Below are 26196 nucleotides of genomic sequence, written 5' to 3'. Positions count from 1 at the left end.
AAAGAAAAGAAAGAAAAAGGCACCCATACCTGGTTTTCCTCCCTAGAATAAGGATTTCAGTCCTTCCAGAGACAGACTGCATATACAATTAAATTTGTGGGGTTTCCTCCCTCTGTTTTTGTTTGTTTGTTTTTTTGTTACACAGTTGGTAATGTTCAGTAAAGACTATCCTGAACCTTGATTTTACTTTTCAAATAGTTCCATATTGGTTTATAAAGAGCTTCCTCACTCTTGAGTCATGGCCACAAGGTGTTTCATTTTACACATGTGTCAGGACTTATCTAACCGTTTCCCTGTAGATTCATTTAGACTGAAATCATTTGCTACTATGAACGATGTTGCACTAGATAACCTTGGACAATTGTGATTTTACACACAAGAAAGCTACTGTAGAACAAATCCTATCTGTAGCTCAGTCAAAGGTGCAGGCATTTTTCATTTGGAAAAATTTGCTTTCCCTGGAACTTGTACCAATTTGCATTCCTTCAGCAATGAACAAGTGCTCATGTCCCCAAACCCTCACCAACACAGTTTTATCATTTTTTTTTTCTTTTTAATCTTTACCAATGGGCTAGGTGAAACCATGACATGTGTGGCCCAAAGATGTACACCATGCTCCACATAGGATAATTCATACTGGAGAAAAATCATATAAACGTAATGAATACCAGAGGGCTTTCAAGGGGAAACTGGAATTCATTAGGTATTGTTTAATTCACAGTGGAAAAAACCTTATGAATGTAAGGAATGTGGGGAAATTTTTTAGGTGGCTGTGTCAACATCAGAGAATTCACAGTGGAGAAATGCCGTAGGAACGTAATGACTGTTGGAAAACTTTCTGGAAGAGTTCATACATTGTTTCCCATCAGAAAATTCATCTGGGAGAAACCCCTGTGAGTCCATTGAGTGTGGAAGAGCCCTCAGTGACAGCTTAGGTCTCACTGCACATCAGTGAATTCACACTGGAAAAAATCTTAAGGATGTAAGGAGTGTAGGGAAACACTTAGACATAATTCAGCCTTATCAGTCCAGAGACTTCATGTTAGAAGAGAAACCTTTTAAATGTAATGACTGCAGGAAAGCCTTTCCTCAGAGCCCACATCTTACTCGACATTACTGTATCTACTTGTAAAAGGAACCCTATAATTTACTGAAAGTGGTAAAGCCTTTAATCAGAGCTTAATTCTTATTCAACATCAAAGAATTCATTCTGGAGAGAGACACTGTGAAAAATGTCATGAGTGTTGGAAGGTCTTCGGTTATAGCTGAAATGCAGAGAATTCAGATGGGAGAGAAACTGGCTCTAATAGAAGTGGAAATGCTCTCTGCCCTAGGTCAAGCTTTACAGCGACATCAAAGAATCCATTTCAGGGAAGAATCCTATGAATGCAATGAACACGAGGGAACCTTCAGCTAGACTTGTGCGAGAGAATCTGCTTTGTGAAAAAGAGATAAAAACTTGAGCAACTTGAGGATCTCTGAATATTTATTTTGTGATGCGAAGCTGCCAGCTGGTCCTGGTGTGCACTCCCTTGGTTGAGACATTTCTTAGGTGAATAATTGATCAATCGGTAAACCTGGAAGAAAGTTTGTCTGCAGTTCCTCTCTCTGTCTCATCAGAAGTGCCGCACCAGTTGGAAAAGCACTGGCCGTGCGTCTCGGAAGTGCGTGGAAGCATCGTGACTTTTTGTGCCTGTAAGTAGCTCAGATGTCCTTGAGGACAGGGGCAGAGCTGCTGATGTCCCCTGTGGTCATTTCTTGCCCATAATCAGGGAAGTGCAAGGCAGTCCCGGAGTGGAGGGTCCTGGCAAGTTTTCTCCCACCAAGAAGTGGGAGGGAGGAAAGGTGCCAGGGTGCTGTGGGAAAAGAGCCCTCGTGCCTTTGAAAGGGTTGAAGGGTGGAGGGGCCCCCGGTAGAAATGAGAGAAGTGGATGTGGGCCATTTCCATTATTTTCTGGTTTTCAGCTTAATGTTGATGGAATTACCCATTAGGATGTGCATATTAAAGAGAGGGATGTGAAGATGCATTCGTGCTCTTATGAAGTAATGCTTCATTGCTTCCCAGAACTCGGCCTTTGTGTCTATTCTCATACCTGCCCAGTCCTCCTCGACACATGCAGAACTGTGGGGTGCAGTTTCCTGTGCAGAGCCTCTTTCGAGACGGAATGTGGGGCCGGGATGGAGGGAGTGCCCAGGGTACAGAATTTCCAGGGGCACTCGCTCTCTTGCATGATCCTGAGAGTGATGCCACCGTTAATGTTGTGGCCTTGTGCCTCCCTTGACCCTAGTCCTGGCCCTGGAGGGAAGCCCTGGAGTCTGGATGGCTTGTTTGGAGGGAACTGAATGGACATCTGGATCTCGGGGGTCTTGGAACAGCTGGAGCAGAGAGAAAGGGATGGAAGGAAAAATGGAAGAAAACAACAAGGTCTTACTGTATGTCACAGGGAACTGTATTCAGTATCTTGTAATAACCTATGATAAAAATAATATATGTATAACTGAATTACTGTGCTGTACACTAGAAATTAGCATTGTAAATCAACTATTCTTCAATTAAAAATTTTTTAAATTAAAAAAAATAAAAAAGAAGGAAACACTTGGGAAGAAACTAGCCAGCTAAGGGAAAGGAGTAGGGATGGGTTTAGTCACAGAGCCTTAGCTGGAAAAACCGGGCAGCTCCAAGACACAGACCTCCCATCTTCAGAGGCACCAGTAATGACCCTCTCTATTTTCTCTTTCCTTTTTCTGTACCGCCCTCCCTGCCCCCATCTTCCCTTTTCTTCTATAGGTGCCTAACCAAAACCAGTCCAAAGAATGGTATTGATTTCATGGACTCGTTTGCTGAGTGCCACCATGCTGTACACACTGCTGTTTTGAAATCTGCTTTGGTTGGACTCTTTCCAAGGAGGTCCTCAGAAATTAGCTGAGGTAATGGTGTTTTACTACAAGGTACTGAGTTTATTTTTTATTATTGTATTATTATTATTCATTTATTATTTTATGGCTTTATTATAAAGGTAATGGGTTAACTCGGCAGGCCTGGGCTGCTCAGACTCTGCACAAGATTTTCAACACTGGCCCTTGACCAGCTCCTGCGGGATAACCTTTCGAGCCCTCGGAAAATCTAGTCTGGGAAGAGTATCATTGTATACGTGAGGCCCTGGGGCCGTACCAGGTAGTTAATGCTAACAATGGGATGTATGGTAAACACCTGTTTTTGTATGCCTAGAGGCCTTGGGCCACACTGCGTCTGGGCTCGAGACTAAACAGCTAAGGTCAGTCACACCGACCCTCCCTGCTTACACGACTGACCACCAACAAAAATCCTGTATTCCAAGACTCTGGTGAGCTTCCCTAGGGAACCCCGACGTAGATACTCTTTTTTTTCAACATAGATGCTCTTGCAGAAGAACCCAGGAAAAGCAGAACAGGCAGACTTCAGATTATTTTGGATCCAAGGTAGCTCTAAGAACTTCAATTTTAAAAAATAATAATTTTCAATCACAGAACTTAATTTTTAAACCAATATAAGCACCCAAAGATCAAAGTTCAAAAAACAAAAGCAAAACAAAAAGAGAATACAAATAGATATAATTGTCTGTATGTTGCTAAATCTAGCGGCCCAGGAAGAATTCCATCAAATGTCAAAGGATGTCTCTGGACTAGAGCAAGGGAAAGGGGCTTTGTTTGTTGTTGACTGTTTGGGAGGAACCCACCCGTGACTTTCCCATTTATGAGCTTCTGGTCTTTACTAGCAAAGCATCTCTTTTCCCAGGGGAAAAGACTAGTCCTAAATACAAAAGTATAGTATATTATCTAATAGTCCTTACTACCGTCCCAGAAAGTCTCAGTAAACATAAATGTGAACCACTTGCTGGAGAAGTGCCTGTCAATGGTGTCTCAGTAAGGATTTTTTAAAATCTATTTTTATTGAAGTAGAGTCAGCTTACAATGTTGTGTCAGTTTCTGGTGTACAACATTCAGTCATCCGTATATATACATATGTTTGTTTTCATATTCTTTTTCATTATAGGTTACTATAAGACATTGAATGTAGTTCTCTGTGCTATTCAGTATAAACTTGTTAATCATTTTATGTATATTAGTACCTGCAAATCTCGAAATCCCAGTTTATCCCTTCCCACTCACTTTACTCTCTGGTAACCATAAGTTTGTTCTTTATGACTGTGTTTCTGTTTTGTAAATGAGTTCATTTGTATCTTTTTTTTTTAGATTCTACATATAAGTGATATCATATGGTATTTTTTTTCTCTTTCTGGCTTACTTCACTTAGTATGACAGTCTCCAGGTCCATCCGTGTTGCTGCAAATGGCACTATTTTATGCTTTTTTATGGCTGAGTAGTATTCCATTGTGTATACATATATGTATATATATGTGTGTGTGTGTGGTATATATATATACCACAACTTCTTTATCCAATCTGTTGGTGGACATTTAGGTTGTTTTTATTTTTTGGCTATTGTAAATAGTGCTGCTATGAACATCAAGGTGCATGTCTTTTTGACATGATTTTTAATATGAAAGTACTCTTTAAAAATGAAAGTGGGGTTCTTACATAGAATATCAGTTGGATGGCTATGAGTAAGACCCAAAATAACAGTGGCTTATCCATGATTTAAGTAAAGGCCAGAGGTAGACAATCCAGGGTTCCTACGAAGCCCTCATAGTCTCCTGGTATCAATCCTAGGGCGCAGCACTAGCCTTTGGGTACTAGGAGGCGCTGCTGGCATCAAAACCATATTGCAGGCACGGAATGGAGGGAGGAACTTGCCATCTGTCTCTCAAGGAAATTTCCTACAAGCTTCCCTTTCCATTCATGCCCCGCAGCCCAGGGCTTAGCCACATGTCCACACCAGCTCAAGGAAGACTGGAAATTGTACTCTGTACTGCAAGCGGCCACGTGCCTCTGGGATTCTAGGCGAGGTGGGTGATACTGGGACAGGCAACCACCCATCTCCCCCACAGTTGTCATAAATGTTCCCCACATTTTCCTCTTTTCTTTCTCCACCAGGGCCCACATTTCACAGTCATATTTGCCCACAGAAATGGCTTGTCTGGTTTGGGATGCTGGTTCTGATATTTTTCTAACAAGTAATACACATATGGTGTTTATATTTCAACGTGTCCCTTGATGTAGAAATATAATTAGAAAGAATCTAGACGAGGGGGATTTGTCTGTATGTTGAATGTTATGGGTTCATTGAAGTGTAATCACCTTACTTAAAACACCCCATCTATTGAGATTGTCAACTATGTCAGGTTGGTAAGTGCGCTGAAATTCAACTTCTTCCTTTTCATCCGCTCTCAGACACAGCAGGACGCTAGTTTGTAGGCTTGTGGTGCCACCTGGTGCCCATCAAGAACAGTCTCCATCCCTGAGCAGGGAGATGACCTCTCAACTTACAAACGAATCCCCTGTCCCCTTCAAGATTCCCTACTTTGTTTTTGTTTTTGTTTTTGTTTTTGTTTATATATATATATATAATTCAAGTATAGTCAGTTTACAATGTTGTGTCAATTTCTGGTGTACAGCATCATGTTTCAGTCATACATGAACATACATATAGGGGGTGGGTATAGCTCAGTGGCAGAGTGTGTGCTTAGCATGCACAAGGTCCTGGGTTCAATCCCCAGTGCCTCCATAGAGAAAGAAAGAGAGAAAGAAAGAAAGAAAGAAAGAAAGAAAGAAAGAAAGAAAGAAAGAAAGGGGCATCATGAACATATATACATTCATTTTCATATTCTTTTTCACCATAAGTTACTACATGATATTGAATATAGTTTCCTGTGTATACACTTGTTGTTTATCTATTTTATGTATAGTAGTTAGTATCCACAAATCTCAAACTCCCGATTTATCCCTTCCTACCCTCTTCCCCTACCCTTCCCACTCCCTTCCCCGGTAACCATAAGTTTGTTTTCTATGTCTGTGAGTCTGTTTCTGTTTTGTAAATAAGTTTGTTTGTCTTTTTTCTTTTAGATTCCACATATAAGTGATATCATATGGTATTTTTCTTTCTCTTTCTGGCTTACTTCACTTAGAATGACAATCTCCAGGTCCATCCGTGTTGCTGCAAATGCATTATTTTATTTTTTTATGGCTGAGTAGTATTCCACTGCATAAATATACTGCAGTTTCTTTATCTAGTCATCTGTCAATGGACATTTAGGTTGCTTCCATATCTTGGCTATTGTAAATAATGCTCCTATGAACATTGGGATGCATGTGTCCTTTTGAATTAAGGTTCCCTTTGGATACATGCCTAGGAGTGGAATTGCAGGATCATATGGTAAGTCTATTTTTAGTCTCTTGAGAAATCAAGATCCCCTAGTTAATACCACTTCAGATAATCTTTCTCACACAAACTCTCTTTCCTTCTACCCCTTTCTTCCAGCTCTTGCCCACTACCCCAGAAAACCTCTCCTCTCCTGATTTGCACCAGAAGCTGCTGTAGTGTAAGTGAGTGTTTTTGATTTCTGTGCGTTCTCTCACTCAATTCCCCCAAGAACACAACGTGCTAATATTATCCCATTGGAGAGGTGAGGAGACTGAGGGGGCAAAGCTCAGGTCATTTCCCCAGGTATGCAGAGCTGGGAAGTGGAGTGCAGGGCTGTCTCCAAGCCCATGCTTTCCTGGTGGTTCTCAACCCCTGAAAACACCTTTAAATGCATCAGTGTGTCATTGGATAAATACATTGTTGTGGGTTGTTATGAAAACCTATCCAATATTTATAACAATGTTCCAAGAGTTAATAAATGTATTCCTGGTTTAAATGACTAATTTAAAAATAAACTTTAGGTGCACCTCCTGTGTGTAGGTTTAAGGATGTCCATATAGTCATGTGTCTTGGCACCTGTTCACTGAAATATATTCATCATTCATTCTCTTCAGTGTGAATTTCAGCATCCAGGCTAGCTGTGTTATTTGAATACTGAATTTAAATTGATAGACTTGTTTCTCAGGGTTGAGGTGACTTTTAGATTTAGCAATGCCCAAAGACATCAGAATCACCTGGGAAATAAAATGCTGATGGCTCTGCCCCCATCGTGGACTTTCTAAAGTACAGCCTCCAGAGGTGGGCCAGAGACCTGGGATCTGCCTTCTGCTCACTGACGGAACTGTCATATTTCTGTGGTGTTACTGGATGCATTGTATGTATGTAATGTTGAGTAATTTGAAAGCATGGGATATAAAATTCACCTAATACACAAAAAAGTGAAAGAAAGCCCATCCCTTCCAATTAAACCAAAATTTCAAGAATTGCCATTTGAAAGCTGGTGAAGGAAATTGGACATTGCTCTGTTTTGTTTTGTTTTTTAAAGCCAGCCTTTACCCTGTGCCCCAGATTCCTGCTAGACTTCTGGGTTAAGGTACTCTTCCTTAAGGCCATTGTTAAAATTCAGTTTAACCATCAAAGACGTTTCCAGATAAGCACTTCAGGATGTGCACAGACCATCTCTGGTTGGTGCTGCGCTCTGGGCACTGTCCCCAAGGGCAGGTTGGGTTCTTATCACCAGGTGGAGAGATGTCAAATATTCTTACAAGAGAATACAAGCTACCGAAGGTCAAATTAGCCCAAACACGAAGGGTCAGGAAGGACAGTGGAGGAGTGACTGGGATAAGAGAGGCATCAGGGAAGGCTTTGTGGATATGATTTTTTGAACCAGGTCTTGAAGTAGGGAAGCCAGATAGGTAACCCAAACACCCTGGTTGTGCACGGTTTTCTTCTGGTAGATGGGAGATACTTGATGCACATGTAAGGCAAACGTGGATTTTCTGGATGTTAGATTTGAAATTCCTTCTCTGGAGCTGACTCATGGTCAAAATAGAGGCAAAACAGGCCTAGACAAAACAGGGCCCCATTTTGGCGGGGGAGGGTAAGGCTCAGTGGTGGAGTGCGTGCTTAGCATGCACAAGGTCCTGGGTTCAATCCGCGTTTAAAAAAGTAAACAACTAAACTAAATTACCTCCCCCCACCTAGTAAAGAGAAAAAAACCCATAATTATCACCCCCCCCCCACCAAAAAATAAAACAAAGAAAACCCAGGGCTCCATTAAGTGGTGAAGGTGGATGTGTATTCAGTGGGACTTTGAAAGCAGCCAGGTTGGAGTGAGGAGGGCGTGGGCAGGAGTCTGAACATGTGAGTGCTAATCTGGTCTCCCCACTTCTGACTTGAATAAACTTGGACAAGTCCCTGGATCCTTTGGGCGGCCCCCAGCTATGAAGGGCTTTTCTCCAGTTGCCGTAGACAGCCTAGCCTTCAAGAGACTCTGATCGTGGCTGGTATATATCAGAGGGCTTTGTAAGCTACACTAGATATTTGTAAAGTCTGGATTTGTTATTGTTCCTTTAAACCACGCCTCAAAGCCTATAGTTTGCCCACTTGGATAAGGTCCGTACATCATGCTTTCTTACATGGCATTAATGTAGTGAGATTAAGGATCATTTGAGTGACTCCCTACCGCAGGGGTACAGAGAGTTTGAATGAGGCAGGAAGGCAACAGGCCCAAGATGAGTCTAGAAAGGGAGTGTGTGGGTGTTGGCAGCAGAATGAAGCCTCAGAGACAAAGGGACCCTCTTGCTTAAGAGGGACCCTGACATGTCATCATAGCCATGAATTTGTTGTTGTTGTTGTTGTTGTTTTGTTTGTTTTTTGTATTTTTTTTTTGGTGGGGGTAGGTAATTAAGTTTATTTATTTAAAAAACAATTTAATGGAGGTACTGGGGATTGAACCCAGGACCTTGTGCATGGTAAGCATGTGCTCTACCACTGAGCTATACCCTCCCCCTGACAGCTCTGATTTCAGTGGCAGTGACAAGGGCAGTAGTGTGGGCAGGGTGTGTAAGAGAAAACCCACTGTGAAGAGTGAGTGAAAAGAATGTGGGAGGTGGTAAATGGATTGCATGAGCCTGAGAGAAAGGTTGTGTCCAAGAGAAGGGATCTTGTTGGAGGACTGAATAGTTCATCCGTGATTTTTATGGGTCATATCTTGAGCTGGGAAAATGACACCATGAAAATAGGAGCCGTCCTGCCCACATTCCAGATTCTCTGTTCACACTGGGAACTTTTATGTCCCTGTGATGGTGGGAGACACTTGGACTTGATTGTCCTCCCGTGTTATTATCTCAAAAAAGAGCCTCAGAAATATTCACATAGGACTGCGTTGGCCTGGATTGCAAATAATTTCTACTCCTGTGGGAATTCAGGCTAATTAGTAGCAGTTGCCTGGAGTGTGGTGATGGGGACAAGGCTCTAAGGCAGATCTGGGGCTCCGTGGGCAGGGGCACTCTTGGGGCCCAGTGGTGTCTTAGCCCTGGGACCAGGTAGGCTCTTATTTTGCTGACCTTGACAAGACTCCAGAGCCCTGGGGAGGAGCCTCATACCCTGGGGTACAGCTCTTTTCTGCTTTGTCCTCTGATCACTTGCAGCCTTGTACATTCTGCTGTTGTGTGTTTCCAGTGCATCCCCTCCCACTACCTCATGCTCTCCTTCCTCAAAGGCCAGCACTCACCCCTCTGCCAGGGCAACCTTCTCTTCTCTGCCTCTCCACCTGGCACCAAACCATGGAGCAGTTGCTGGGAGATTGAGGTTTCCAGGTGTTGCTGCATTTTATCCCATGTGAAAGGGGCTGTGGTTTCACCCAAGAGAGTTGCGGACCTTACAGGACCCTGAAGGCACCTCTCAGGTTTAGAACTGCTCTCCTGGCATAGTGATAACATGATCTTGCTGGGTCAGGCTCAGACTTGGTTCTCTGGGCTCCGTGAGGTAATTGTTAATGCCACAGGCAGAGGTTGCCATTTTGTTTTGGTTCCTTGCATCTCATAGCTGGGGGTGTGAGGGAAACACTGAAGACTTAATTAAGCCTTAACATAGGTTATGCCCTGGCCTAGGGTTATTCACCTGAGGGCGTAGAGGTTTTGAAAGAAGTGAAAGCTTTCAAGGTGGGTGTTTTGGTCATTTCTTCCAGAATCCGAACAATGATTTACACTTACAATGCTACTTAAGTCTGAGGGGACATAGAGTGCCCTTACTACTAGTTGGGTAATAGCTTGGAATGTGGTCCATAGATGATTGAAAATATAATTATGATCAGCACTAGGTCCAAATCAGAGTTGTAAGCGAATCTGAGAGATGGCATGGTTTTGAAGTATAAGAAAGGAGTGGCGCCAGTGCGGGTGGCCCTCCTTCCCACGTCTTCCGCAGATAGATGGGAAGGGACTGGGGTGAACGAGAGCAATATGTCTTTTCTTTACTATTCACCTGTCTCTGTGTGAATTCAAGACGGTGAATTCCTACCTGCCATTTTTTTCAAGAGGAGCGAAACTGCTCAGACTCACCTATAAAAGTCGATTCCATGAACTCCTGAACCTGTTAGGAGACATGAAACATCAGCCCCTGCCCATCATACACATCCCCATACACACTGGGAGTGAGAATGGTATCTGTGGACCATTTGTCTTGGTCTCCTTTTCTTGGTAGATCCCCATGGCTCCAGATGACCCGTAAATTGGCTAGTGTGTTGAAGCAGATGGAGGGCGGGGGAGCCAGGTATTCAGGATACAACTGGTCCTTTTCTTGTCTAAGCCACCTACAAGGGCTGATCAAATGAAGCACTGTTCATGTCTGGGCCAGTGATACCCAAACTATAGTGTGCATCAGAACTCCTGAATCTGTTAAAACACAGACTGCTGAGCCCTACCCTCAGAGTTTCTGACTCAGGAGATCTGTGGGTGATGGCTGAAACTTTGCATTTCTAACCATCATCCTACATGATGTTGGTGATGCTGATTTAGACACCATGCTTTTCTTTTATTTAAAATTAATTTAAAATAAAAAAAATTTATTGATGTATAGTTGATTTACAATTATTTTTTAAGTTAAAATTTTTGAAATATAATTTACAACGGACAGCACACTTTTCCAATCACTGACCTAGGCTATTGGTTATCAACCATGTGGGCTGCATGTTAGAATTGCTTGGAAAGGAAAAAAAAAAAAAAAAGCCCAGATCATATCTCAGATCATTTTCAACAGACTCTATGTAGGTGGCACCAGACATCAATATTTTTAAAGATCCTCAGATGATTCCAATGTGCAGCCAAGATTGAGAATCACTGATCTAGGTTCCTGAGAGAGATGACCATTAATGTAGATGTGCTGGATAAAAGTCAGCAGAACCAGTGCCTTCCGTTCTTGGTCTGAGGCAGGGTACTTGTGTAGTATGGACATCTTTCCTTGGGATGAATGCAGTTGGCAATGATTGTGATGGTGGAGGTGGATAATAGCTTGGACAAAGATTTCAGCAGAGTCAAGAAGTTTGCAAAAGGAATCATGTAAAGGGTAGACAAGCTGATTAGGGAAACAGAAGATGATTTCTGGGCAGCAGTGAAAGACCTCTGGAAAGTGGAGACCATACATTTATTTGGGAGCTTTTCTCCAAAAGGTATGATTTTCCCCACTAGCTGTCAGCAGCCTGGGCAAGCAAAATGGACATTGCAACTGATCCAGGGTTAACAAACTTCCCAGGCAATTGCAGACAGTAGGGCAAAGGAGTTAAGGAAATTGGTGTGAGAATGGCCAAAGTGATGAACCCTATAGTCTACAGCCTAATCCCAAAAACTCAAGCAAAAGCTTTTTCCCCCCGATAGATTGTGTACTGGAGATAGACATATATATATACTTTCTGGTAATAGTCACTCCCTTCCCTATTTCACAGGATTATGGTGCGGCAAACACAGAAGCCTGCCCCCACAACTGGGGAAGACAGGTGACCCAGATTTGGCTAATCCTACTATCCCTTTCCCGTGAATACAATGATTGGTCCAGGGGTGAGCACCAGACCTAAACAAGGCCAATCACAGCCCTTCCCTGTAACTGATACTTGGGAGGCGTGGCATAGTCTGAGGCAACATTAGATAGGATGGCAGGCTTCTCCAACGTTGTGACCTTGAACTGAGACCTGAATAACAAGCTTGGGTGCACAGGAAAGGCAGAGGAAGCAACAATAAGTACAAAGGTTCTGAGATGAGAAGGGTCAAGTTCAAGAAATAAGGAGGCTAGGGTAGAATGCCGTTCCCATTGCCTGAGCCGCTCTCTCCCTCCCTGGGCGATTCCCGTTTAACCTTCGGATGTCAGCCCAAACATCACTCCCTCCGGGAAGCCTTTCCTGACCTCAAGAGCAGGTCTTCCTTCACCTCTAGCAGACGACTGGCCTGTTCCTAGGATCTAGGGGCCTGTGTTCACCAGACTCACGGAGCCCAGGGAAGGCAGTGACGGGATAAATGATGTAGGTGGGGTGGGGGAGGGGGCTAAGGGGATGGCGCGATCACTGTCCGGCGAGAAAGTGAAGCCAACTCCCAGTGTCTCAAGTCCAGATGAATGCTTGTGGAGCTACAGCAGCGGGCAGAGCGGCCGGTCCCAGGGAGGAAGTGCATCCTTGGAGCCGTTCTAGGACACTCGGAGGACCTAGCTCGTCAGTGACCGTGGAGCTGAAGCGGGCATCACCCGGCGCACAGGGCCACTCCAGGGAGCTGGTGTGGCAGGCAGCGGCGAGGTGCGGCTCGGGAGCGGGCAGTACCCTGCGCAAAGCAAGGCTGGAAAATGTGAGGGGGCGCAGGCTTGCCGACCACCTGTTCCTCCCGGAGTGCGGCGCGCGCTGATTGGCTGGAGTGCCTCCCGGGTACCGGAAGTGGCCGGTGCCCGTCGCCCGTGAAACCAAGACAACAGCTGCGGGTTCTGCGCGAGCGGGCGGAGCAGCGCGGGGAGCCCGAGCAGAGCCAGCGTGGGGAGCCCGAGCGGAGCCAGCGTGGGGCCGTGGCTGCCTGCGGTGAGACCTCATTCCGTCCCGGCGTGGGGTGGAGGGCACTGGGCTTCCGACCCCTCCCCACCTCCCCCCGCCGTGAGCCCCGCGGAAACCCCCCGTTCAGGCCCGTGCCTGAGCCCGGTGCGCTGTGTGACCTTGGATTTTATGGTCCCCCCGCCCCAGGCCTCCATTTCCCCACCTGCACACGGAGGGTGTGGGGACTGGACACGGCCAGGGCCGGTCCCCGCTCTGGTTCCATGCCTGTCAGCCGCAGGAGCAGCAGGGACACCCCTTCCTCGGTCCTGACGTGGGGGCCGATGGGAGCTGTGGTTTTCTCAGACATGCCATCCCCAAGTAACCTGAGGGGACGAAATGGCGGGCACTGTCAAAAACTTCAGGCCTCCTGGCAGATTGTGCCCAGGGCTGGCAGATGGGATATTGGCTTTAGAAGGGTATGTTATAGAAAGGAGTCCGGTTTGAGCTCAGAGTTAATAGAGCCTTCCTGATTTGGGGAACCAGGGGAAGGACAGAGGAAAGGAAGATAACAGTGCTTTAAATGAAATGTCATCCAGATTGGGAGAAGGAACTTATTTTTACAGGGTTATTGACATTGGCTGTGTGCCAGACATCGTTCTAGGTTCTTCAGATACAAAAATGAATGGAATATCCAGTTTGTCCTCAAGGGTATCACAGATTCGTTATGTCGATAAGACTCGTACAGAAATTCATGTAACAAATATTTACCAGGCACCCGAAATGTGCTAGGCACCAGGAATACTAAGATAAATAGAATGTCGTCCTTGCACGTGTCTAAAGAAGAAAGCAGAGATGAAGATAGACTAACAGTACAATGAGGAAACTGCTACAAGACGAAGGAGCCACAGGGGCAGGGGCAGGGAAGAAAACGGAAGGGCCTGCCTGTGAGCTGAGTCTTACAGATGATTGTTAAGTGCACAAGGTGGGCAGTAGTATTCCAGGAAGTGAGAATAACCTGTTCTCAAAGGCAAAGAAGCTTTAAAGAATAATAAGTGTTTGAACTGCAGGACCCTGAGCATGACTGCAGCTTGCAGCAATCATTGGAGAGCATAGGACAGGAGATAGGAAGGGAGACAGGGAGGGTGGATGAGTCCCGTTAAGAAATTTTATTCTGTAGGCGTTGGAGAGCAATACACAGGAAGCAACATGAAAACTATAGTATAAAGAAAGAGGTCCATGAAATGCTGGCCCAGAGGACCAAGAGAGAACTTCCTTCCTGCAGGTCTTAGTGAAGACTTTGGGGAGGAGGAGATCCTTGTATTGGATACTCTTTGGTACCATCTGGCTTTTCAAGAATTAAGGAAAAGTATTTATATAAGTTAAGATGCTTTTGCCTGTAAGTAACAGAGTACAACTCAAGCTGGCTTAAAAAATACAAGTGTATAAGCTCTCATAATTGGAAATCAAGAAGTAAAGCAGTTTCAGGTCTGACTTAATCTAGTGGCCCTGGCTCCATTTCCTTTCAGTTTTCTTAGCGCTCCTGCCTTCATCCAGCAGCAGTTCTGGGCAGTTCTGGGCAGCAGTACATACAAGTCTCTTCCTGTGGTTCTCTCAGGATGGCAGGAAGCTATTCCCAGAAGCTTCCAGCAAACGTTCTCAGGATATCATTGACCCAGATGAAGGCATTTGTCCATTCCTGAACCAGTCCCTCCTGTTCTGAGCAGTCACTTGCAAGGGGGATGGTATTAATGTGACTGGGGCTCACCCCTGGAGCTCCTGGGTGAGGTCAGATCTCTGGCACAGAGAGCAAGGCCGCTGTAAACTCTTTTGCTCACATACCCCATAAAATAATTTGAAAAGCTTTGTGTATCTCCTTACATGTTTGTAAGTTGATATCCAAATGTTTCATCATTTTTTCATCATAAATTTGAATAGCTCCAAATATTGCTATATATTCAGTGTCTACTCACAGAAGTTTGAGGGTAGGGGTGGGGCGGTCAAGATGAGGGATAGGAAAAAAGAAGTCAGAGCAAGAACTGGCAGCGTATCTGCAATCCTGCTGCCTCACACATGCGTGGATCTGCTTGGTGGACCAGAACTTGGGTAGAGATGGATGCACCATATTGAGAGTGGGATAGCTCCAGCCATTCAGATGGTCTAAAGCTGGTGGGGCATCAGAATTACCTGGGGCACTTGTTAAAAATACACTTCCCTTGGCGTACCCCTGGAGAGGTCTGAGGGCGGATATGGAGATGAGTAGTTTTAGAAGTTTTCTAGTTTTCCTGCATCTAACCTCGTTTTGGGCCAAGAATCATTATTTAACAAGCAATCATTTAAAAAAAAAAATTCCTGCTGTGCAAACCTATGAAACAATGTTTAGGGTTTTATGTGGCTTCTTATGTAGGCAGTGTGGTACTTTAAAAAGTTTTATTTCTCATGGTTAATTAATAGGTGGGTATTTGATTTATGCATCAGTATTTTGTGAATGAGGCTTTCTGAGCCTGCTCTCCTGGGCTGCATTAAAAAAAAAAAAAACAAGGTGTGCAGAGTTGAAGACCCTATTCTGGTTTTTTTCCCTAAACTGTTTTTTTCTTTTTTTAATTTGATTTTTTAAACTGAAGTATAGTTGATTTACAATGTTGTGTTAGTTTCAGGTATACGGAAAATGATTCAGTTACATGGATCTATCTATTCTTTTTCAGACTCTTTTCCACTATAGGTTATTCCAAGATATTAAATATAGTTCCCTGTGCTATATAGTAGGTTCCTGTTATTTATCTATTTTATGTATAGTAGTGTTTATCTGTTAATCCCAAACTCCTGATTTGTCCCTCCCCCATCGATTTTTTGTGTGAAGACCTTATTCTGAACTACGGAGACCCAGTAGATGCTTGTCATCCCCCAGACTGAGGTCAGCCTCCTCAGGTGGCACCTCTGTCTTTTCTCTCTCCAGAAACAAGTAATTTCAGGTTTAGGAAAGTGGAGAAGTGAGAAACATACATATATGAAATTATGTTTGGAAATTTGAATTTGGGCTGTGAGTAGTGGGGTGTTTCCATATGAGGACAAAGTCTAATGTGTGGCTGTGCCTCTGGGAAAATACAGAGGGTGGCTTTGATTTGTATATGAGAAAGTATCTATAAAGCAATATTTAACAAATGACATTAGTATTATGTCACTGGCAGAACGCAAAGTGAAAGAATAATCAGTGGGGGTAGGAGTATAGCTCAGTGGTAGAGCACGTGCTTGGCATGCATGAGGTCCTGGGTTCAATCCCCAGTACCCCTGTTAAAAAAAAAACAAAATACTAATTACCTCCCCACAACAGCAACAGAAAGAGAATAATCACAGGAGGCCCGATTTAGTTGGGAAAGATTTTGTGGATTTGAATTTTGAACCAGGTCTTAAAGTTGGGGATAGATACATAGATAACTTTTATATCTTGCATCTTGTTTTACTGTGGACAAGTGATTTTCCAGATACAGGTTCTATGAATGCTGACTTTGTCAGGAGATGGATGATGGAAAAGAAGTAACTAAGGGAGAGATAAAGGTGGAGAGGAAAGGCTAGAGAGGGGGTCAGAAGTAGATAAGGACTGAAATACCACCTTGTGGAACTTGTTCTTGGATGAGCATTAGAGAGAAATTTGTTTAAAACAGTGCTTCCCAACCCAAACGGTACCCTGGATGAAGAAGATAGCTAAATTCTCTACAGTGGATCCTTACAGTTATATAGGTACATATCTACAATTTTCAAAAGTTGAGCAAAAAGGAGAAATCCAGGTTTTGGGTACCTGCCCTTCCTCCGTGGGAAAATTAGAGAAGGCTCTGAGTTGGGGAAAGTTGAAGAAGATTCCCCGGTGATTTTCACGTGTAGCACAAAGAGCTTCCAGGGCTTCAAGATTCCAGCAGGAGATCAGGATCCCTCCAGGTGTCAGGGGAGGGGGCTTACAAGGGTTGCACTGGTGAGTGACTAGAGAGACCCCAGGGCAGGCTGGTGGTAGTAACTACCATCCTGGGGGTGACTGGAGGCTGGGCAGAGCAAAAGGGCAGTACAAAAGGCACCCCAAAATCACCACCTTCCCCTTTCCTCACCACTTGACCCCAGTCTCTCCTGCCTCTCAGGGTCTTCATTTCTTCAGTAATCTCATCTTTTCTTCCCTCTTAACCTGTCTCTCACTGACACCATCCTTTCTAATGTAAACATGTTGAGATCTCTCCCATCAGAGAAGATCCCTCTTTGACCTTTCTTTGACCTTTTGCGCTACTGCCCATCTTGGTTCTCTCCTTTCATCCAGATTTTCTGAAAGGAGCAGCAAATGTATTAATCAGTCCCCCGCCACCTGGCTTCTGCTTCCGTCGTTCCACAGACTCTGTTCTCACATGTTGCCTGTGACTAACTGTCCCAGTGGATGTTCTCCAGTTCTTACCCTGCTGGATCTCTCAGCTGCACGTGATGCTTTGTAATTCCCTCTGCATTGCCCTGGTGACTTCTGTGGCGCTGTGTCTGGTTCTCCGCCTGCTTCACTAACCATTCTTTCTCTTCTTGGCAGGCTTCACCTACCCATTTATCATTAGGGTCCTAACAGGAAACGGGTACTTCACTCAAAGTAGGATAATTTGAGTAGGGTTTATTTGCAAAGAAGTTAATTATAAATGATGTAGGTGTGGGCGGGTATTGAGGAACCTGGGGCTGGCAATAGTGGAGTAGTCACCACCCCAGGCCAGAAGAGACAAGACGTAGGAGAGGGCCCAGATCCCATAGAGACAGTTGGGTAGGATAGACTCCTTGAGAGGTGTAATGAACTTCAGCTGAGGGACACCATGAGCCCAAGGCCACCTCATAGGAAGGAACCAGGAGGGTAAATACCCTGACCTTACTCTCCTCCCTGCCTCCTACTGGGGCTCCCCAGTGGTTGAACACTACTGGAAGCCAGAGGGCCTGTTGATGTGTGCTGTGTAGGTTCCCCTCCTGGGGCAGAGCGAGGGTAGAGAAAGGTTGAAAGATCTGGAGGGAACATGGAAGTTAACGCTCCAGTGTGGCCTCTGGCTTTCTAGGTTTCTGTTTGCAGTAGCTGACAGTTCTCACACTACTCATTCCTGTCTCCATCTCCAGTCCTGACTGCTCTGAGCTTTAGACCAACACATTTGGACTTACTCCTTGATACTTCTGTATGGATATCTTGAAACTCATCTTGTCTAAAGCAGAGCTCATCTATCATCTTCCTCCTAAACTAGCTGCTCCTCAGTATCCCTGACCTCGGTGGTACCACTGTCCATCTCATTACGCCTTCCTTTACATCTGTATCCAATCACACACCAAGTCGTACAGAATTTGTCCTCTTAGACATTTCTCTAGTCTGTTTCTGCTTCATTCCCACTACTACTGTTACCCTAGTTAGATCTCATCACCCCTTGCCTTGATGACTGCTTCAGCCTTTTAACTGGTCTCCTTATGTCCCAGTCTGCTGCTTTCTGCTACAGCCACTACGTGGTCACTAGTGTACATCCACCTGAAATGCTAATCTGACCATGAACTGTGTCATTCTTTGGCTTAAAAACCATCCCATGACTCTGCATTATGAGGATGAAGTTCCATAGCCTCCCGCTCCACTTGGAGCATCACCTTCTGCAGTGAACACTTTTACCAATAGGAGGATTGTGTCCTCACGTTTGCTGTGGCGCCACAGGTGCACTGCCCTAGACACAGGGCCTCTTCAGTGTTAGCTCTCGGTTGCTTACTCCCTGAACAGGAGTGAGGCTCATTTCCCCAGCATTTGGACCTTACTTCTGTGAGGGGACAGCTAAATACCTGGGGCCATTGTACCAATTAGGAGCAAGTTTGGCTTCATAAATTAAAAAAACCGTAATGGCTTAAGCAAGGAAAAAACTTATTTCTTTCTTAGATAGAAGAATTCCAGAGGCAGGCATTCCAGGGCTGGTACGGCAGCTCCACAGAGTCATCAGGGACCCAGGTTCCTTCTGGCTCTGGTTGTGTCATAGGATATGTCGGTGTACTCATGGTCCAAGATGGCACCCCAGCTATCCCCTCATGCCCTGGGCACAGCATGGAAGAAGAGGGTGAAGAAATGTACCCCCTCACCCTTAAGGAGATTTCCCAGAAGTCCCTCGTGCTTCATTTGCATTTGACTGCCTCATTGGCTAGAAGTTGGTTACTTGGCCAAATGTAGCTGCAAAGAAGGCTGAGGATATTTCTTTAGGTAGGCTCATTGCTATAAAAATAAATTCATTATTCTGTTTCTGATGAGGCAGGGAAGAGTGGAAATTTGGGTAGACAACTAAAAATCTTTGCCACAGCCTTTTAGAAGTTTTTAAAAAGAATAGGTTTTATGATTTATAAAAGTGCTAAGAAAATTATATAAAGAGACCAGTTATAATATTAGTATGTAAAAATCAACAGCATTGCTATATATACATATATAAATGATAACCAGTTAGAAAATATAAGAAAAACTTACTAAAAGAGAAGACATAACAGAAACTTGATGGATGTAAAAACATCAGGGTAAGTTTGGAAATTTTACAAAATTTTATTAAAGTTTATTTGGAAAAATATGAGAATAGACAGGAAAAATGTTTGAAAAACAAGCTAATGAGAGAGAACTTTAACATAATGAAAAATCTGAAACTATTATAGGTTGAACAGTTTGATATTACAGAGGGAATAGACAGATCAGAACTGAATAGAGTCTGGAAGTCGGCCCAGCTATATTTGGAATTTTAGACTATGGTAAAAGGCATTTCAAATTAGTAGGGAAAATTAGGTATTGATACAATTAAACTAGAACCTTACTTCACCCAAATAAAAGGGAAGTAAGAGTAGTTACTTCTGTGCCTGTTGTAGCTAAGTCACATTAACCTTTTGAGTGGGTAACCCCTACAACATACACAATCCCCCATTCTGTAGAGCTGCTGAGCACAGGACTGGGCCAAAGATGGTTCTTCCTGCTACTCACTTCTGGTCACTTCCTCTATAAACCCCCAAATTATATTAGTCCTTTTTGCCCCTTCTCCCAACCTTTTCCATATACCATTTATTAAAATGGCTACCATTTTCTTTAAATGTTTTTCTTACCAATTTCAGGCTCTGCCCAACTCAGTGTTAATATTATGGAACTTTTGGGGGGAGGGTATGGCTCAAGTGGTAGAGCACGTGCTTAGCATGAAAGTCCTGGGTTCAATCCCCAGTGCCTCCATTAAAAAAATATTATGGAACTTTTTATCAGCATCTCCTTACCAACCATTTCCTATTTCTCTACTTAAATCTCTTCCTCTGATAATTTCTCTTACTCTTGTGGGTCAGTGTCTGCTGTTTGTTTAGCACGTCCACCGTAATCCTAAATCTCCTCCTTCTCTTCATCAGTGTCCTGTAACCTCACCTGATCCTGAGAGTGTGCTTGAGCGCTGTCAGAACCATATCCAGCCCCATCCATACTCCCTAGCATTGGCTTCACTTAGCTACGCTGTAGCCACTTCACGTACTTACCCTCTCTCATTTCAGATTGTGAGATGGGGACTGAGAACAAGGAGGTAATTCCCAAGGAAGAAATTTCTGAAGACTCTGAGCCCCATGGGGCCATATTAGACAAACTTCCAAAGGTGGTTTACCAGGGTCACGAGTTTGGAGCAGCAGGTGAAGAAGACACGTTGGAGGGGTGTTCCAGAGAGTCCTCAGAAGAGATATTGGAGCCGACGTCTCCTGAGGAGAGAGACTTTGCATCAGGGTTGATTATCTTTAAGAAATCACCCACAAGTGAGAAAGACCAGGAGAGTAGTGAGAGCAGGAGAGGCTGCAGGCCCAGCCTGAACCTGCCGGCGCATCGCGGGGAGGCTGCAGCAGAGGCGCTGGGCATGTTCGCTGCTTCTGGCCAGCACTTCGCAGAGAGTTTAGGACTTAACAAAACACATAGAGGTTCTGTGGGAGAGAAGCCTCATACTTGTAAAGAATGTGGGAAAGCCTTTAATCAGAATTCACATCTTATTCAGCATATGAGAGTTCACAGCGGAGAGAAACCCTTTGAGTGCAAAGAGTGTGGAAAAACATTCGGAACTAACTCAAGCCTTCGAAGGCACCTAAGAATTCACGCTGGAGAGAAGCCCTTTGCCTGTAATGAATGTGGAAAGGCCTTCATTCAGAGTTCACATCTCATCCACCACCATAGAATTCATACTGGAGAGAGACCTTATAAATGTGAAGAATGTGGTAAAGCCTTCAGTCAGAATTCAGCCCTCATTCTACATCAGAGAATCCACACTGGGGAGAAACCGTATGAATGTAATGAATGTGGGAAGACCTTTAGGGTGAGCTCACAGCTGATTCAGCATCAGAGAATTCATACTGAGGAAAGGTATCATGAATGCAACGAGTGTGGCAAAGCCTTCAAGCATAGCTCAGGCCTTATTAGACACCAGAAAATTCATACTGGAGAAAAGCCCTATCTGTGTAATGAATGTGGGAAAGGCTTTGGTCAGAGTTCTGAGCTCATCCGGCATCAAAGAATTCATACAGGAGACAAGCCGTATGAATGTAATGAATGTGGGAAAACTTTTGGCCAAAACTCAGAGATTATAAGACATATTAGAATTCATACTGGTGAGAAGCCCTATGTTTGTAAGGAATGTGGGAAGGCCTTTAGGGGAAACTCAGAACTTCTTAGACATGAGAGAATTCACACTGGAGAGAAACCCTACGAGTGCTTCGAGTGTGGAAAGGCTTTTAGGCGGACCTCTCACCTTATTGTCCACCAGAGAATTCACACTGGAGAGAAACCTCATCAGTGTAATGAATGTGCCAGAACCTTTTGGGATAACTCTGAGCTGCTTCTCCACCAGAAAATTCACGTTGGAGAGAAACCTTATGAATGTAGTGAGTGTGAGAAGACCTTCAGCCAGCATTCCCAACTTATCATCCATCAGAGGATTCACACTGGAGAGAAGCCTTACGAGTGCCAAGAGTGTCAGAAGACCTTCAGTCGGAGCTCTCACCTCCTCCGACATCAAAGTGTTCACTGTATGGAATGATCTGCAAGCCAGGAAAGCTTTCTGTGGGAAAGCTGAAGTCAGACTTCCTGTTCTTAATCTGCACCCCAAGTTCTCAGAACCTCTGCTGTTCTTCTGCTGATTTTCATTTAAACAGTTGGTCAAAAAGGATGAGGCACTGTTATGAACTATTCATTGAGAAGTTTCAATGTACTGAGTTAAATCATAAAAGCTGTTTCAGGCCTTAATTCTCCTCTGTCCCTTTTCCCCTCCCTTCTTCCCTCCTCCCCTAGTGGATCACAGAATGTGAGGGGTCCATACCAGCCATCTAGCCCAAATTGTTACCATTCAGGAAAAATGGAGGAATGTGATTCCACCACCTCTTAGAATGACAGAGTTGACTCCTTGAATATTATCCCCCGAAATGTTAAAGTCATGGCCTGAAGACACACCTCTCTCTTGTCCACTGTTTAGCATTGGGATAATTCAGTAAGCTTTTATTAGCTTCGAAATCTTCCAAACATGCTGTCAAGTTCTTTTAGAAGGTGGCAGCATTGATGAAGAAGCAAGAAGCTTGGGTCATCTCACATCTCCCGCTAGGCTTCCTCAGTCATCTGAAGAGGGTGCCATGATGGAGGAAATTGACAGGGAATGGACAGGATCGTAGGAGAAGATCCTCAGAATCCAGAGGGGCTGATTAGCAAGGCCAGGGGAGAAACAAGTGAGGCCAGGCTACTCAGCGTGGACAGAAGCAGCACTCCCCACTTCAGGGCTGCTCAGGCTGACTTCTTCCAAGAACTCTGCTGCATTCACTCCTGGCCCCAGCTCCTGCTGCTGCTGACAGATCCTGTGTCAGGAAGTAGCAGAGAGGACTGTGCGGCTTCATTGTCACCAGGGATCTGGCCACAGGAATGAGCCAGTCCACCTGACTGACCAGGGCCCTGCCTCGCCAAAGCACTTAAGCTCTTGTGACCTGGGCCCCACTGCTGGGAACCCTGGCTGATAGGTCAGGATGTGACAGCCTCTTTGCAGTGTGCCCTTGGCTTTGGAATTCTCTTTCTTCAGTGTCTCTATATGAGTTCCCTGTGTTCTCCTATGTGTTTTTTCTTCTTCAAGGAAACACATCCTCAGTTCTTCACATGTCAGTGTTTCTGAGGCAGTGGGTAGTAGGAATTGCACTAGTGGGGATCCAGCAGGCTTGGGGTCTGGTCTTAGAACCAAATCTTGAATAAGGCACTTCACCTGCTGGTCCCTAATTTTCTCATCTGTAAAATTAGGGGAGTTGAACTAAATGATCTCAAGTTTCAACCAGCCCAATAATACCTAGATTCTTATTTGTAAAAAAATCTAACTATATATCTTCAGTGTACTATTTTTAATCTGTTTATTACACTAATACTAATCACTAGTATTTATTGAATTTTTACTTCGCCAGGCACGTGCCAGTTTACATTTTTATTTTCCTGGTCCCCCTGTGATGTGGGTACTCTTTTTATCCGTTTTAAAAAAAAATTAGCTTTATTGAAGTATAGTTTACATACCATAAAATTCACCCGTTTTAAGTGTTCAGTTGAATGCTTTTTCGTTAATTTACAGTGTTGCACAACCATCGATGATGTGGGTATTCCTACCCCAATTTAAAAGATGAGGGGCAGGGGAGATGTCAAGTAACTTACCCGTGATCACACAGCTGGTAAGTGCCAGAGCCAAGACTCCAGCCCTGGGCTGTGCTGCGGATGGATGCATGACTGCCTTATTGAAAGTCCTTTGCACATTTTCTGTTCATTATTAATTACTACATGGATTTGAATATAATGGATTTAAGTCATGTCTTTGGAAACATAATTGGTCACAGCCAAAACCCACCAAGTAGGTTTATTCTGTACCCCAATATGTGTCCCCCCAGATTCATGCCCTTGGCTTGAGAAAGCGGCTGTACAAATACAGTTAATCACACAGTTTCCACTCCTTCCAGGTACCTCTGCATCTAGTAGTCAGACTTTAGCAGGAGAAGTTCTTTATACCCCTTTCTGTAGGGTGATTCCAAGCGCAGGGTGCTCTCATTCCTTTATTCAGTGCTCAAGCTCAAATTGATTATACGCGAACATACCTTTCTCACTTGTCCTCTTACCTTCTGATTCCTGTGTCTGAATGTTTTACTTGCACCTTCAGCCCTTGGTATAGAACTTGGCACCTCTTTAAGCTCCCCACAAAGGATTCCCACACACAAACATATCATTACAGAAGAAGCTCTTGTGTAGGAGGTGGGGGAGGGTTATATCCTATGAGACATTTTGTTCTTAGTAGTCCCTTCTTGGCTAAACTGCCACCAAAGATTTTTCTCTTGGTCCTTCCCTCAGGGCCAGTCACCTCAGCTCCTTTCCTCTTTCTTGCCAGATACCCAGTCGCCCTCCCCCAACCCCCAGCTCCATTACCTTCTTAAACCCTCTTCTCAGCAAAAGAAAAGGCCCATCAGGTAATCAATTCACTGGAACATTAGAAGGCAATTTAATGACCAGCTTTTGTTGTGCCTGAGCATATTCTCCCAGGAGGGAGGTCTCATACCTCATTCTAAGAAAAATCTTCCAACATATCTTCGTGCTTTCCCAAGAGAAATTTTGGTGAATGAAATAATTTCCACCTTGTTATATACAGTTTACACATATCCTGTAAATTCATTCCCCGCCCTTATCCACCTCTCACCCAGCTGTCTCAGGAAGATTTCTCTCTTGCTTGTCTGCCCTCTCCCCTTCAGTTTACTTGGGAGCCAAAATCTGACCATAATTATGACTGGTAGTCATAATTTAGTGCAATTCGAGTTCTACCAAGGAAAGAAAAGACGTGAATTTTCTTCATTTCAGACCCATTAAAAATACCAGGATTCACAATCTCAAAGACCCACCAAAATGCCCAGAAATAACCCTTCAGAATTTTTGCAGCTACATCCATATACATGTTCATCCTTCTCTAATTCAACAGTTTTACTGGTATACTCTTCAAGTAAATAAAGCCTTTCTTCACAATTTTACTGATTTGATGTATTTCTAAGGTCTATTATTCCAAAGGACATTGTTTCATTTTGGTCTCTGTATGATTTTGTATGCCAGTTTCCTGCCTTACCTTAATCCCTCAACGTGTGCTCTGTTAGCTTCCAGTTTTGCATAAGCTGTTCACTCAGCCCTTGATGTACTTTGCTTGGTGAGATCCTGTATCTTTCATAACAGGGCAAATGTTACCTACTTTGTTTAGATAGATACAGTTTTTCATGTTAACAACTTAATGTAAGCTATTATAGATCATCTCGATGGTCCATTAAAAAAATCATCTTGTCACTGAGATTTCTGGGCTGGTGTTTATTGTCATTGTCTAAGATGATGATGATGGTTAACATGTTCTAAGTGACTCCTGGTCTAAGGCAGGTTCTTAAGGTTTTTGGGTCTGGGATTATCTTTGAGACTCAGAAAAGCTCTGCCTAGAAAACTTTGTGCAAATTCAGGGAATTCATGGACCATCTGAAACCCATCATTGGACCTCCATAGTCCTTTACACATTCCTGAAATCAAACTTTTACCCGTAACACAGATTACCAAGTAAGCCACAGTGACCTCTCCCTCATCACATCCCTTAGCTTTGGGGATGAAGCTATAGCAAGATGACCCACCTGGGTGAACCCCCGAAAATGAACCGGAGGTGGAGGCCCAGAAAAATCCAGTGGGAAGCGAGGCAGGGTTGATTCTGGTGATAACCTGAGGGAGGGAACCTAAATAACGCGGGTCCCTGCCCGTTCATCAACCACTTGCTGAACACCTACCATGCGATGTGACCTGTGCGAGGAGCGGAGGCTAAGCACTGAGAAGCTGGTTGAAAACTTGAACGATCTAGTAGTGGTCAGCACTGCGGAGTAGGGAGTAGGAGAGAAGGCTTCGGTACTTCCTGAGCAGGGAGCCCACGTCCTCCCTGAGAGCTGGGATGGATGCACGGAAGGGAAGGCACAGGCAGGGTGAGAGCTGGGAGAGCCAGAAGACGGGGCAAGCGCAGTCCTCTCCACGAACCCCAGGACCCGAGCTTACCCGTTTCCACCCACTGGCCGTCCCTGCCACGTCCTTGTCTCCATCCCTGGGGCTTCGCACGGGGACTGGGCTGCGACTCCCATCTCCTGCAGCGCCGCGGGCCAGAAGGCGGACGTTCTACTTACTTGTACCACGCTTTGCAGGCAAGTGTTTTCATCGGTGGAGCCAACTTTGCCAAACCTCCGAGAAGCCATCCAATGCGCTCAGCCGCCACTGCCTCCGGGACCAAGAGGTAGGAGCCGCACGGAGCCGGGCGCCGAGCCCTGTCCGCTGGGCCCGCTCTCGGGAGCGGGGCGACCCTGGTCGGTGCTGTACCTGGCGGGC

General features: G+C 44.5%; 1 protein-coding gene and 2 non-coding genes across 5 annotated transcripts; 2 read left to right on the top strand and 1 right to left on the bottom strand.

Moving 5' to 3' along the window:
* The first annotated feature begins 896 nt into the window (after positions 1-896).
* On the top strand, positions 897-25140 carry ZFP3 (ZFP3 zinc finger protein). 3 transcript variants are annotated; one of them, XM_031467854.2, is made up of 4 exons: positions 897-1695; positions 2789-2949; positions 6419-6479; positions 20325-25140. In XM_031467854.2, exon 4 carries the CDS (start codon positions 20333-20335, stop codon positions 21842-21844), a length of 1512 nt encoding a protein of 503 aa, XP_031323714.1. In that variant the 5' UTR covers positions 897-1695; positions 2789-2949; positions 6419-6479; positions 20325-20332; the 3' UTR covers positions 21845-25140. The 3 variants fall into 3 exon arrangements, with proteins under 3 accessions (XP_031323714.1, XP_031323715.1, XP_031323713.1); XM_031467855.2 differs by lacking the exon at positions 6419-6479; XM_031467853.2 differs by lacking the exons at positions 897-1695; positions 2789-2949; positions 6419-6479 and adding an exon at positions 10928-12851.
* On the bottom strand, positions 8738-8810 carry TRNAG-ACC (transfer RNA glycine (anticodon ACC)). Its single transcript has one exon. It is a non-coding gene; the product is annotated as a tRNA-Gly (tRNA).
* On the top strand, positions 16020-16091 carry TRNAA-GGC (transfer RNA alanine (anticodon GGC)). The gene has a single exon. It is a non-coding gene; the product is annotated as a tRNA-Ala (tRNA).
* Positions 25141-26196: the final 1056 nt, after the last annotated feature.

Source organism: Camelus dromedarius, chromosome 16 (genome assembly GCF_036321535.1).
Source record: "Camelus dromedarius isolate mCamDro1 chromosome 16, mCamDro1.pat, whole genome shotgun sequence".
In the NCBI taxonomy this organism is placed as follows: Eukaryota; Metazoa; Chordata; class Mammalia; order Artiodactyla; family Camelidae; genus Camelus; species Camelus dromedarius.
This window is presented reverse-complemented; position numbering and strand designations above follow the sequence as displayed.

Coding starts and splice junctions, on each gene's coding strand:
- ZFP3 (XM_031467855.2), top strand. CDS start 20,333: ATGGGGACTGAGAACAAGGAGGTAATTCCCAAGGAAGAAATTTCTGAA.